Here is a 14703-nt window from a genome sequence, read left to right on the forward strand (position 1 = left end):
CATTTTTCCCATCTCATTTTGCACCATATTTTGCGTCATTTGTTTCATCCAATTTTGCATCATTTTTAACACCATCTCTTGCATCTAATGTTACATCATTTTGAGCATCAAAATTTGCATTTATATTTGCATCTTATGTTGAGTCATGTGTTGTGTCCACCTTTGCATCTTATTTTGTGTCTAATGGTACATTCAATTTAGAGCCATTTTTTACGTCTACTTTTGTATTTATTTTTGCACCAAGTTTTGCATCCAATTTTAAGCTATTTTATGCCCCTTTTTGCACCATTTTTTTGTGTCTACTTGTGTCCAATGTTGCACCATTATTTACACCGACTTTTTCATCCAATTTTGCATTTTTTTGGTGTCTAGTTTTACATCGTTTTCACCATCCAAATTTTCATCTTTTTTTGCCTCATTTTGTGTCCACATTTGCATATAATTTTGTGTCTGAGTTCGAGCCTAAATTTGCATGTGATTAGGAATCATTTTTTACATCCAATATGGCATCCTTGGTTTCACCTTTTTTCAGCCCCATTTTGCATCTTGTTTTATGTCTTTTCTTACATCTTTTTTTTTTCCTTTTTTGCACCCAAGTTTGCATCCCAAATTTACACCATTATTTGCATCATCATTTGGCATATTAATTTGTAACGTTTTTTGTTTCTTTTTAACGCTCAACTTTGCATCTTATTTTACATCTAGTTGTTGTCTTTTTTTGCATCTAATTTGGTGCCCATTTATGTGTCCTTGTTTTTGCCCAATTTGATATCCTTTTGTATGCCATGTTTTGTTCCCTTCTTTGTGTCAACTATTGCACAATTTTTCACTTCTAATTTAAAACACTTTGTATGTCAATTGTTTGCATTTTGTATTAATTCCTAGTTTAACATCCAATTTTACTTTCAATTTTGCATCCATGGTTACATCCGCATTTGACTTCTTATATCGAGTATATTTTTCTTTACATATATGACCCCCTTTATAGATTCATAGTGAAATATATGATAGTTTCTAAATATCATTAAGGCAGATATCACAATTCAAAATTATTTGTAAAGAAATTTAAGAGAAATTGACAACATCCATCCAAAAAAATAACAATGTGCCATTAGCAATTTTCAAAACATGTATAAAATAGCAACATAATACTAATAAAATCAGTATTATTTTTAATCAAAACAACTAAAATTCAAATATGATTAACAAATCAAAATATTTCATGAATATCGTTACGATAAATTAACAACATACATAAATCAAACTCATCGTATGATTACAAAATCAAAATGTCTCATTGATATAGGGTAAATTCACAACACCCATCTAAACATAACAATGTCATTCTACACAATAATTTCTTCATAAAAAACAATGCATGTGCATGCCTAGCTACCACCACCAAGATCATCCTCATGATCATCTTGACCATCCTCATTACTCTGATCCACATCATCACCAACACCGCAACTATCATCATCATCTCCTCCTTCACCACCATCATCCTCATCCTCATCCTCATCATCTCCTGATATATGTTGAACATAATTTGGATCATCGTCTTGGCAATCATTACCTATAGCATTCTGACAAAAAAAATCAATATTACATGTTAGTATTAATTACATAACACAATGCATGTTTTTGTTATACAATGTTAACCATAAAATGAGGTAAGATATAATATCTAATAGTACTAAAAAATAAAATGAAAATATGGTTTAAAAGTATATTGGAAATCCAACTAAGATTACATACCATAGAGTCCATCCAAACAACAAATTCAACCCATCTCTTTTGCTGCAGCACCTCCTTTTCCAAATGATTTGGAGGTCTTCAGGGTAAAAATATATATCCCATGGTTTATATTTGGCCTTAAAAAACAGTAGAAAAAAAAAATTTGAGAACACAGGAGCAAGATGAAAAAGGAATTGCATGTCTAAACATTTTGAAGTCTCAAAAAGCATTCATCAACATAGAGAAGACTACAACACTACTCTTCACTTCCAAGTTTTCAACTAATGGATTTAACTGACCAGCAATGTTTTTTTCATGAACCATGCTCAAATGCTCAAGATGAGGTAATGAATGGATGTTATGCACCTATCTGTGAATTGCAACCACAGGCATACATGTAAGTGCAAATTTGTAAATCTCATACCCAGATTTACCCATCATCAAGCACACAACTTTTGCGGGATCCATTTGACATATCTTATGTTTAAGAAGGAATAACATCCTTGAAGAGACTCATGGCTTTTCTTAGGGAAGGATCTTTGCATGCAGAATCTAGATTAACTCTGAACATTTCAATCAAACTAAGGTAAATGAAAGGCAACAATCCATCGGTCAAACCTCACAGGTTAAAAGAACCCGCTGAGTTTCACACAAATGAGAAAGCCTAAGGGAAAAGATTTGAGACATGCATGCTACATGATTTCATGTAGGATAAGTACCTAAGCTTAAGGCAAAAGATTTGAGACAAGATTCAGATAAAGAGAAAGAAGCTCCTTCATGCCATATTCTCACTGACAGTGAATCTCATATTAGGTACTTATCAAGCATGAAATCATGTTGCATGCCAAGCATGAAATCATGAAGCACACACCATGATAAGATTATCTGACTCCAACTAATGCATCAAGATGAAAAATTCAGCACTCTAGACAGTCACATAAGAATAAAAAAACATTCAAAAGATATGAATGCATATTAGCCACTATAGAGGACCAAAACATAAACTTACGCCATAGACAGTGTGGCTGAACCTTTCCCTGCTTTTGCTTCAACAACTTCAGTTCCTCTATCCTGTGTGCGCTTTGTCAAGGCTTTAATGTCCTCCTCAGATAATACAGAGTTTGGCTTTGGTGTTGCCTAAAAAAAATTATCAAAACAAAAAAGTGTATGTTCCCTTTTTAACTGTATTGAAGGGTAGGTAATTATGATCTCATTTTATCTTTGATAAATTAATCTTCTAATATCCAAGAGTAAAGAACAAACTCAAGATGAGGATCCAACAAAGTCATATACATGTGAAAAAAGTGGAAGAATTGTAACACCCGCATGTCCACCTACAACAGGAACATCAACTTCTGCAGACAGCATAGGATGACATCAACAACAAACATAAAATTGAGAATTGTATCTAATGTTAAAAAAAGCATGATGTTGGTAAGATCCTGCAGCATATCATGTATTGGGTCTAGCCCAGATGGTTGTGTGCAAAGACTGTTATCCTTCCCACCCGGGTTCAATTCCCTCAAGTGACATCTTGAGCTGACTATATTTCTGATGGCCTTGAGCCCTATGATACCATCCTTGAAATGAGGAGAAGTGCCTGGCATGTTTGCCCAGGATGCATATTTCATGATTAAATTATAAAAAATAAAAATATTTTACAGAATACTAAATATTTGAGAGTAGCTAAGCATAACAAGCCAGAATTTTAAATACCTTCAACAGGAACCCTTGCTTTTGAAGCATAGAACGTCTTTGCACAGACAACATCAAGAGTAGTAACACCAAAGAGTTTCTTTTCATTATAGGTCCCTGCCTTCTTAAAAACCTCAGCAGCTATTGGTACAGTAGAATTTACAGGATTGTTGATCATATTTACAATTGCCTGCCATGGATATCAAGTCCTCAGCAATGCCATAAAAACCAATTCTAGATGATTTCTTGAATCCAAATATACCATTCCTGATAGAAGGAAAACATTATCCAGTACACTCTCCCCCCTCTCCATATCTCTATCTATATAATATGTAACAATATACTATACATACTGTACACACACACCAGTACATGAACAAAACAAATAATTGTGAAACATACTTCTTTATCTATTAACTTGCCACACTAATGGTAGTACATACTGATTGTATGTAATATATAATGTTATAGAGGATACCTCGTGATCAGTGGATTTGTGCACAGTTAAATAGAAGACCAAGGATATTTTTTATATTGATATTCATATGCCAATTTTCTCAAAAGTCCAAAAGCTAAGTTACTAACTACAAGAGGAGAAACAAGAATAACAGGGCTTTAACAGTGGCTGCAAACTTGCATTGGACTACACAGCTAATTACTCTTAAGTTCATTTCAATTAGTATTTCCTTCTTATGGAAAAAAGTTAGCTGCAATTTGTCTAAATAAAGAGTCAATAATGAGTCAATCACCTATTCGTTTGACTCAAAGAAGTCTTCAAGCTTCGTTAACCTCTCCAGTAGAATTGATTATATACAAGAATAGTATGTAAATCTAGATCAACAACTTGCTTAAAGATTCTTGCAAATATGTATTTGTATATATTTCCATCTCTATAGATCTCAAACATACAAAGCCTTCGACAAAGCAACTTACAATGAACGTCATGCTTATTCCTATGAAATAGTCAATAAGAAAATCGCATGAAAACAAAAACTTCAAAGAAGATCATAAATCATGACAACTTACCTCTGGGCAGTATTTTGCAATTGCAGAGCAAAGAGATTTAACAATCCCTGCATTGATGTTGAAGAGATCATCACGGGTCATGCCAGGTTTTCGAGGCACACCAGCAGGAATGATCACAACATCTGCATTCTCCAATGCCGTGCCAAGTTGTTCCTCTCCCATATATCCTGCAACTTGCACCCAGGTCACACTGCTGTGAATTACTGACAAGGTCGTGACACAAGCATGATAAAATCAATATGGCAGTACCAAATTAAATGATAAATATGTAGACCAAGAAATAAGAAAAGAAATTATTATCGCAAAGTTCCAAAAGAAGTAAAACTTGTTATCCTTGTTCCATGACCCAAGCAATGGTATGTCCTCCTCATAGTGAACAAGAATAGGATTATTTGTATTCTATAGTAAAATCCACCTTTTGGCTTTTACCGAGGAGATAGAGCACCAAAAGCAATGATTATGCTCGTAGGAGATTGAAGACCTATACCAACCCACGTTTCAATTAGGGTATAATCTTGTCCAATCCAGGTATACGACATTTCAATCAGGGTATAGTCTTATCCAATCCAGGTATAAAAGTGATGCTGTGATAAATAATTAGCATCTCACAAGCCACTTTAGGGAGTTTATTCAACCTTAGTTTAATTTACGCTACGAAGACTATTTTGATTTAATCTACTCATGGATAAAGAGGCAAATCTAAACGACCTTAAAAAGGTTGGATATAGAGGCAAATCCAATATGTAGAGGGTCATCAATTCAATCCTCACAAAATAACAAATTGACAATGCAATGAGACTATTCTAACTTCTAAGTAGTCATTAGGCCAAGTATGACTTAGATCCATCAGATCAAAAAGTCCTATTAAGTAGAGGCATATGATCCAGCCGTGGATTCTGCTAAAAATATAGATGCACTTTTCATCAAAAAAATATGAACTACCTCGTCCATTGGGCTGTGATTTAGTGGCAAGTTGTAGGGTGCTTGTCATGAGGATGACCCAGGTTCAAAACCCAGGAGGCATATTCCCATGATAATGCGGCTGCCCATGTCATTCCAAAATATGAAGTCGGGTTAACGTGATAAACACCAGTTCAATGATAATGCAGAGGTGTTGTTAATGATGACCCCTGTGCTATTGAGGTTTGCACAGATGAGCCCATCTGCAAGTCATGCGTGACTTTGATGAATAGATGCAATTAAGGTGTTTCACCCACGCCAGTCAAAAGGCAGCTGCAAAAAAAAGAAAGAATGCTATTGTAGTTGGGATTGTTTGGGAAAGTAAGCATCATTAAATATTTGCAAGGTTTTGTTCAATAAGCATTGCTTTACACACATGATTATCAGGTTTTACCTAGGTGTCCAAATGCATTGCCCTTCAGAGTGGGCAGTGAAAATTGTTTTAAATATTGATATTGGTGGGCTTCTAAAAGATCTTCCTTTCTAGAAATTTACAGAACCATCTACTTCTTCCTACAATCCATCTTATAACCTTTTCAAAACTAGCCATTTTGCTGAAGACCTTTGATATTAAATATTTTACTCCATGGCCTTGGATTTGAAATTTAAATATAGCTCTCTGAACTCTAGATACATCACTACCAATTGGCCCCCTATGATTATTGTCAGTGGTTTGGATTTCTAGTGAAAAATATTTTTCCTTCCATGACATGTGGTCTCATGCATGCTTTCATATTTTTTTTGTGGGTGTCTGATCACAATTTCAGATTTGGCTATATTAACAACCTGTAAGGAGTTAGAGATGTATCTTACCTCATCAAATCCTTCAAAAATATCTATACTTGGCTGATGGATAGTACAGACTACAATTCGGCCTGTGTCCACTGTATTCCTAACTGTATGCATCGCGATAGTTGCAGCTCTGGCATCCAGACCAGGTGTCGGCTCATCCATGAATATGATTGAAGGATTTGCAACAAGTTCTACAGCAATGGTTAGTCTCTTCCATTACTCAGTTGATAGACCAGTCACACCAGGAAGACCCACCAATGTGTCTCTCAAGCTATCAAGCTCTACAAGCTCCAGCACTTCATCCACAAACATCTGTTAAATAGAACAATCTCAATCTTAGGAAACCCAATATTAAGAATGAAAGAAAGAAACTATATTAAAGTCCACAGGTGGTTCATAAGCGGCTCTCCAGTAAATAATTATTGAATAAAAACAATAAACTGAATCTAAAGGGAAATTCCAGTCCTTTACTATACATCTGTAACAATTTTTATGTGTATTCAATTTTTATGTGTATTTTGTCATATATTTTTCATACCAGCATTTTGAACCATATATTACAATGAATCAAAATAGTTGCATTTTATCATTACTATGAGAAAAAGCAGTGATGAAAGAACAAGGCTGGAAAGCGTTGTGGGCTGGCAATGGCAAGACCTAAGGGTCTAGATTCATCCTCTCCTCTCCTCACCAAGTCTATATAATGAAGCCACTCCAGAGAGAGATAATTACATGCTGCTGAAAAATCTTAGAGAGAGCTTTCTTTCTGTCCCTTAGGAATGACTTCATTATATAGACTTGGTGAGGAGAGGAGAGGAGGATGATTCCAGACCCTTTGTCCTAGTGAATTCAAAGTTTAGTACGAGTTCCCAAGCAATTAGATGAGGTAATTGAAAATTCAAACCTCTTCAAAGTGATCCCCTAAAAAATGAACAAATCTAAAAGCTTGACCAGGTCATTGCTGCTGAAGGGCATTAGGCAATCATTGCTCCTTGCAGTAAGGACAAGGGCGATGCATTGCTCCTTGTCAGTGTACAGGGAGCAATGAACCTGCTAATCTTTGCTTTTAAGGGAAGAAAAGTGGTGCTTCAGCAAAGTGACATCGTCGGACCCATTTTAAAACAAATGAACCATATTAAATTTAATCCAAAAGAAAATCGAAAAATCTAACCTTAGATTACATCTTCAGAAGCTTACCTTGCATCATTTGTCAGTCGTTGCTCTCGTGGAGAGAGCTTGCAGTTGAGATGTTAAGTAAACCTTCCCTGCTGTTGTAGCTGATTTGGAGATGATTTCACAGGGGAAACCATTTATGTCTGAAAATGACATATACATACTTGTACAGTTATCAGCAGAACCCCAGGATCCAATTTATAATTTTAGCGTATGACCCTGGAAATTATGCTCTACTGCGGTGTAACCTGAGGATCAAACTTGCAAAGCTCAATGCCTGTTAAATGACATTATAGGTGTCATGATGAAAGGTTCCAGATATTTTATCCTTAAAATGTAAAACTATCTTTAAATGTTTTCTGTTTTAAATGCCTTAAGAGGACCGAATCTGCAGAAATAAATATTATAGTTCTCCTCTCTTGAACAACCCACAATCTAAAGAAAAGCATTGTTCTTGTTTTAGCAATTGACAGAGTGCATTCAAAGCAATCTTGGATTTCAATTGTTCTCTTCTCCCATCTGAATTCTTGTTGATGATTTCTAGATCAACATTTCCTAGCAAGCAATTTAATCTGGGTTGAACTTCAGTGGTGAAATTCTAATTCGTTGATTGGATATTTAAGCGTCATTTTCCATTTTGATTCCCTAGAAGGAGGTCTTGTCATCTATATCTGTACCTTTCTTCAGACTGTTATTAACTTTATCTAGCATGCAGGGCATTGGCATTGTGTTTTGGCATTTTCAGGCAACAGTTGTAAGCAACATGATGGGAAAGGCACACCTTCTGTCTGCATTCCTTGACTACAAGATTTGGACAAGTGATTAGACCCCTTTGGGCTCATTAAGAGGATCCATAAAAGAATCTGCAACTGTATCAAAGGTAGTTGCATCCATGACCAGACTTGCAGACCTTTGAGAGATCTACAAACTTTTGAGAGGGGTGCCAGTCTCTTAGGGATATATATTAATAATCCAACTTTTAAGGTCACAGCCAACCGAGACATCAAATTCATGTATAAGATCTTTTTGTTTGTGCGACAAGGGACCTACCTTTAAGTAGCCATTGGATCCTTCAGGCAGCCATTGTACTACTAAAATATACAAAAGCATACATAATCCACACTACTCTGGATTTTAACAGGAAGAAACACATGTTCTTAAGTTCTCACTGATCTTCTTCTAGAGCTGTACGTGGTGTCAAGTTGGTAGTCGCAGCAATCAACCGCATTTTGTACACAAGTCACCAAAAAAGAAGCCAGAGTCCCAGATAGAGAAAGTAGGTTGGCAAGCAGTCCCTGAAGCATTTTCTCAGGGAAACGGTTAATTTCCTGTTTTCTTGTTTCACACAAAATGTAATACTCAGCCGTTAACCCTTTACATGCTTAATGACTCTTAACCAGTTTGTCTACCAATGTTTTGTACTTTCATCTTCGAAGTTCGAACTACAACATCTGGAAAATTTTACAAGCTAGGAATCAAACCCAACCCAAGACCAAAGCTGCTCTTTGACCGTGCTACGTGCCATTTTCATGAAGACACGCTTAAGAGTTCGCTGTAGGAATGTGAATTGCAAATTCAAAAATACCATCTTCCCTGCAATTTGAAGGCAGAGGAAAAGGGCCAACTTTTATAAAATAATATTAAAGAAGGGACTCAAGACACCAAACTTGATCATTGACAACCACTCTTTCAATAAAAGGACCATGGCATAAAACCATAAAGTTCAAAAAAGTTCTTGCTTTACTAAACTTTATTAATCCCTTTTGCATGATGAATCGTTTCTGCTCTTAAGACATTACATAGTTTACACTACCCCGTAGCAACAATAACATGTTGCACAAGCTAGTAGCCATGGAGCTTCAAAGCCTACGATGGAGACTCTTTTTCGACAGCCAGGGTCAACACTTGGTCTAAAGACGATCTCCCGTACATATTCAGGGATGCTTACTCAAAGCATTTAAATAAGAAGCCATCTCTTACAGTTCTAGCTGTATTGTGTCTATTTCCCTCTTACATAGACAGCCTGAACCTTTCTAGCTGTATTGTGTCTATGACTATTTCCCTCTTTCTTAGAGGCTGTAAAGCTCAGCTCATTGGATTTCGAGTAAAATTGACAAAAGCCAAAACACTATGTTATTTGGATAAACTGGAAATATGCATTTGGGATTTCTGAAGCTAAACTGGAAATATGTATTTGGGATTTCTGAAGCTGCACACTGAGTCCAGTATCCATATTAAATCATAAATGTACCAAATGCATGGATTTGATTCAATACACGCTTGGTGGGAGCAGGGGGCGTGGGGCAGTGGACACAACTCAGGTTGTAGAATACACCTCCATTTTGTTCTTGGAACTATCAAGGGATTCGGGAACCTACTTAGCTTAATGGGTATTTGCTTTTCAAATCAAAGAGGTTTTAACTACTTCAGTAGGATTCCTTTGGTTCATAGGTCTAACACATGGAATTCAGGCATGTAAAATCAGCCAGGAATCACACCATCATTAAACACAATACCATAACCAAACTCAAGCAAACAAAATTAACTTGGTATGAAGGAGAAGAAAGAGGAACCAGGACGAGTATTACCAACAGTTGAAAATATACAAAAGCATACATAATCCACACTACTCTGGATTTTAACCGGAAGAAACACATGTTCTTAAGCTCTCACTGATCTTCTTCTAGAGCTGTACGTGGTGTCAAGTTGGCAGTCGCAGCAATCAAACGCATTTTGTACACAAGTCACCAAAAAAGAAGCCAGAGTCCTGGATAGAGAAAGTAGGTTGGCAAGCAGTCCCTGAAGCATTTTCTCAGGGAAACGGTTAATTTCCTGTTTTCTTGTTTCACACAAAATATAATACTCAGCCTTTAACCCTTTACATGCTTAATGACTCTTAAGCAGTTTGTCTACCAATGTTTTGTACTTTCATCTTCGAAGTTCGAACTACAACATCTGGAAAATTTTACAAGCTAGGAATCAAACCCAACCCAAGACCAAAGCTGCTCTTTGACCGTGCTACGTGCCATTTTCATGAAGACACGCTTAAGAGTTCACTGTAGGAATGTGAATTGCATATTCAAAAATACCATCTTCCCAACTTTCAGGTGATGACTCTGATATGCAAAATGATGAAGAAGCTATTGTCTATAGAGGGAGCTTCAAGAATGGATACAACATTGGAAATACTCCAAACCAAATTTATTGTAAAAATCCAAAGCATGTTTCGATGGATTTGACAAAAACTTCTCATGTGGTTGGAGAATATAACCCAAATTCTTTCATAAGAAATGATAATAATGTTATAGTGCATTCATGGTCAACACAATATCCAGCTCCTATTTCAAGGACTCTACCCACTCATGTAGGTAAATCTTCCTCATTGCAAAGGATTCAAACAGCTAGTGTCATATTGTCTGCACTTGATAAGCCTATGCAGACATTATCTGTCACAGATTCTGGTCAACATGGAATGCCTTCTAATGAAACAAATGCAGGACAAACTTCATATTTTTGGGTGCAACCTAGCGATATTCAAGGTTTAAAAAGACAACTTGTCCACATTCTCAAAAGGTCTTTGGCAGACCTCTATATTTATTGGAGTATGGTTCTTATAATCTAGTTAATTTGATAGAAACGATGCATGATGTCTTCACCACATCATTGAAAGAAAAGGAAACAATAAGTTTGTGTCTTTAAGAGAGTTATCAAACAAGTTCATACAAGGTAATATAAAAATGAACTCTTCTACCAATGATTCAAGAGATGTGCTTAGGAAGAAAGAACATACTGGAAAGTTAGAGAAGGGAAAAGTTTAAAGGAGTCCAAGAATTCACAGATTTAGGTGCTTGTAATGACCTATGTGATGACTTTGATGCATATGGCATAGAAGTGAAAATGGCTTCACATTGAGATGGAGGCTCAGATGATGGAAGTTGAAGTGAACAAGATGACGAAGATGGGGATGGAGAGATGATCCTCCAAGGAGATTTGAATGTTGATGAATATGCAGCAGAAGCAAGCCTAGAAATATTCAAACGAGAACTGCATGGGATTTTGGTAAGCCATTCCTGTGCAATTCTGCTGCCAAATTTTTCAACACTGGACTAACAAAGATACACCGAAGATCTTGATTACAATGTATTTGGTGTTTAATAACTTGAAGCACTAATTCAAAAATTTATAGATGTTGCAATTGTGATGGAGGAACGCGACATTAAAAGGAAATTCGTTGTTGCTGACGGTGGTTCTAAAGTTTATTAAAATTAACAATCCACCGATGTTGCAATCACCATTCTTTGTCTAGATGTAAGTATCAAATCTTAATGTCTCAGGATAGATGATTTCAAACTATTTAGAGCATTGTCAAAATACATTTTTTAAAGAGTTAACTAAGCAAGTAATTGACATCTTGATTCTCAACAGCATTTTGAAGTTCTTGGCTTCTCAAGAGTTTGAAGCTGTTTCTAAAAAGAAAATGCTAGAGTTATGGAACAAAGCTCTAAATGATATTGAGAATTACAGGTTTGTAATTTATCTATAGCGACATATAAATATGCAGAGTAGAGGTTATGGTTTGCATTTTGGAAGATGTAATTTATATATTGTATTGAGGAATTCTTATTACAAATATATAAGATGAAATGAGAGCTTTTATATTGTGAGAAAGTTGAAGGCTGACATAATGATTTTGTTTTTTAGTCTCTTGTGATGTGATTCTAGCAACATGACTTGTTTGATTACTGATCAATTTTATTTCATGACTTGTTATTAACTAATGCAGGATGTACAGGACATGTGACCCCATAAAGATGATATTTCCCATTTTCTGAACAGATTATATAAACGTATTTGAAAGGAACAGAATTTCCTGATTTCCAAATAAACCTGGACTTTGACCTTCTGAGGATATATTTGGGGATTTTCTGTTTCAGGTCTCCGCAACATGGTTTCGGTTTCCTCTCAGTGCATAGGTCCACATTAGTATTGTTCTAGTAGTGGGCATGTGTTCATGAGACAAAATTGTCTGGGGTCAGCTTGTTTAAATGCATCTTTCGGGCAATGGCATTTTTGAATGTGCAAGATGCGTAAAAGTTATATTGCAAAATAGATATGGCTCGTCTTTCAAGATTGATGAAGTTCCTTAAGAAAATTGCAAATAATACTATCCCATGTGTTACTGGTCACTGAATAAGTACTGGTTAATAAAGTCGGAGGATATTTCTAAATTGGGATATTGAAAATTGCCCTATTCCTGGGGAAGTCCATCCAGAGGATGTAGCAGGTAATATTAGGATGGCTCTTGGGTTGCATCCAATGGTTACAGGTGTTGTCACTATGCTCTCGGCATTATGGAGATTTTAATAATTTTCCTCCAAGACTGAGAGAACGCTGTCAAAAGACTGGATTCAACCTCATTGACCTTCCCAATGGAAGGAAAGATGCAGCATATAAATCGATTTTAGTGTATATGTTTTAATTTTCTCTTGATAATCATCTTCCCTCTACCATTTTATTGATTTCATGAGATGTTTATTTTTCTCTTGCTTTGCACAAACTAGGGAAATGGGGGTATACAATTGTTCTTGCATTTCCAGATGGAGTGGGTGTCTCTTCTTCACTACACAATGATGGTCGATTTGTGTGGGATTAACCATGTTTGGCTTGAGGTGAAGGTCTTGTTCCAGCAAAATCCTTGTCTCTAGCACCCGATTTCACTTTTTATCATGTTGGTTGTCTTTCAGGTGATGACTCTGTTATGCAAAATGATGAAGAATCTGACCATGGACAATATCAGAAACGTAAAATCAAAGAACTAATAATAGGTAAAACACTAACGAAAAGTAGATCCTACCAAGTGGGTCGTCGTACGATCGATCCCAATGGAGATCCCTTGAAACTAAAATCAAAACATCTCTATCGTTCGCAGAGAGAACAGATCCAGCATACAGAGAACGAAAAAAACGCGATAGGAAAAGAGGAACCCACCTCAGCACGGCTGTTGATGTGGCCGACATCTGCAGCCACACCTGGAGTGCCAGCGATATCATAGAGCGCCAACTTTGACACCAGAGGATTGAGTTTCATCAGAAGAGCCAATGGCTGCCCGATACCCCCAGCAGCTCCCAACACAACAACCTTGCGTGGCGGACTTCCACCACTCGAATAAAACCTTCTCGGCATAACATTAGTTTTGAAAGAAGAAGATGATGCATTCTTCAGTGCAGATCCCACCAATTGTCGCATTGCAGAACTCATTTTTGCCGCTGGTAACACTGAAAGAATGCAAGCTGAAGGAAGATGAAGAAGAAGGGGGAGATTCCAGAGCTTAAAGGCCGAATCAATGGAGATGTGTGGATACGACTTTGTTAAAAGGGATTTTAAAGCCTCACGGTACTATGCAGGGCTTTGGTTTAATCTATTTTATTGCGAAATTCTTAGTTATTGACAATCAGACAGCTCGTGATAGAAATCCCTCTTTTGGGGGGACGAGGTTCGGGAATGGAACATCATGTGATCGAAATTTTCAGTTGGTCAAATGTTAATTAAGTTATTATAAAATAGAGATATTTTTTATTTTATTTTTTTAAATAAATTTAATAATATTAGGAGATTTTTATCAAACTCTGGTTAGGGGTCAGACTAGTTTACAATGTATTTAAACATTGCAAATCTCGGTGTGTTTAAAAGGAAAGTGTTTTTTTTTTTTCAGGGGTGTTAGTTATTTATGGAATATGTCATATTGTGGATATTTTGATTGATATTGGACCATTTTAGTTGTTTGTTATGTATGTCGAATAGTCCAATCCCAAGGAATCCTCGAAAGTGGTGAATCTTTGCAGAGAATCTTTAAAAGTGGTGAATATGATGTTAGGGTGTTTTTTAAAAGGGAGTGATAATTGAGATAGCTATATATTTTAAAATAATATGTTTTTAGGGGTTATAAGAGTGCGAAGGACCATTTTCCATTCTAGGAAAAGGGAAAGTTTTATATTTAGGGATTAGGATAGTTTTTAATTTTTATTTCAAAGTAATAAGATCATTGAGGAAAGATATTATAAAAATATAATTGTTGATGGAGATTTATAATGATAATTAAATCTTTTTATAAAGGTATAAGGTAGGGTTAAAGAATGTTGTTATAAATAGTTTACAGGATAAATAAAGAGATAGAATTGTTTGAAAGAATGGAGTTATTTCATGCGCTTAGCGCAGTAAATAACAAGGTAGTTGGGTTAATGTAGCAAGTAAGTTAGATAAACGAGTATTTTAAAATAAAATCCGGTAAGTAAGGGTATTAATCCCATAAGAGTTCAGCCT

General features: G+C 35.9%; 1 protein-coding gene across 2 annotated transcripts; it reads right to left on the reverse strand.

Annotated features, from left to right (window-relative positions):
• Positions 1 to 1199: 1199 nt before the first annotated feature.
• LOC149238707 (malate dehydrogenase, mitochondrial-like) lies at positions 1200 to 13850 on the reverse strand. 2 transcript variants are annotated; one of them, XM_089367028.1, is made up of 3 exons: positions 13372 to 13503; positions 4459 to 4631; positions 1205 to 1586 (listed from the first exon to the last, which is right to left on the reverse strand). In XM_089367028.1, the coding sequence occupies exons 2-3, from the start codon at positions 4618 to 4620 to the stop codon at positions 1389 to 1391; spliced, it is 360 nt and encodes a 119-aa protein (XP_089223154.1). In that variant the 5' UTR covers positions 4621 to 4631; positions 13372 to 13503; the 3' UTR covers positions 1205 to 1388. The 2 variants fall into 2 exon arrangements, with proteins under 2 accessions (XP_089223153.1, XP_089223154.1); XM_089367027.1 differs by lacking the exon at positions 4459 to 4631 and having other exon boundaries at positions 1200 to 1586; positions 13372 to 13850.
• Positions 13851 to 14703: the final 853 nt, after the last annotated feature.

This window comes from Pinus tabuliformis, chromosome 8, assembly GCF_031772625.1.
Source record: "Pinus tabuliformis cultivar Carrire ecotype Pingquan chromosome 8, CPIR1, whole genome shotgun sequence".
Taxonomy (NCBI): Eukaryota; Viridiplantae; Streptophyta; class Pinopsida; order Pinales; family Pinaceae; genus Pinus; species Pinus tabuliformis.

Coding starts and splice junctions, on each gene's coding strand:
- LOC149238707 (XM_089367027.1), bottom strand. CDS start 13,641: ATGAGTTCTGCAATGCGACAATTGGTGGGATCTGCACTGAAGAATGCA. Junction 1,587..13,371: donor ACATCAACAGCCGTGCTGAG/GTGGGTTCCTCT, acceptor TTTTTTTGTCAG/AATGCTATAGGTAATGATTG.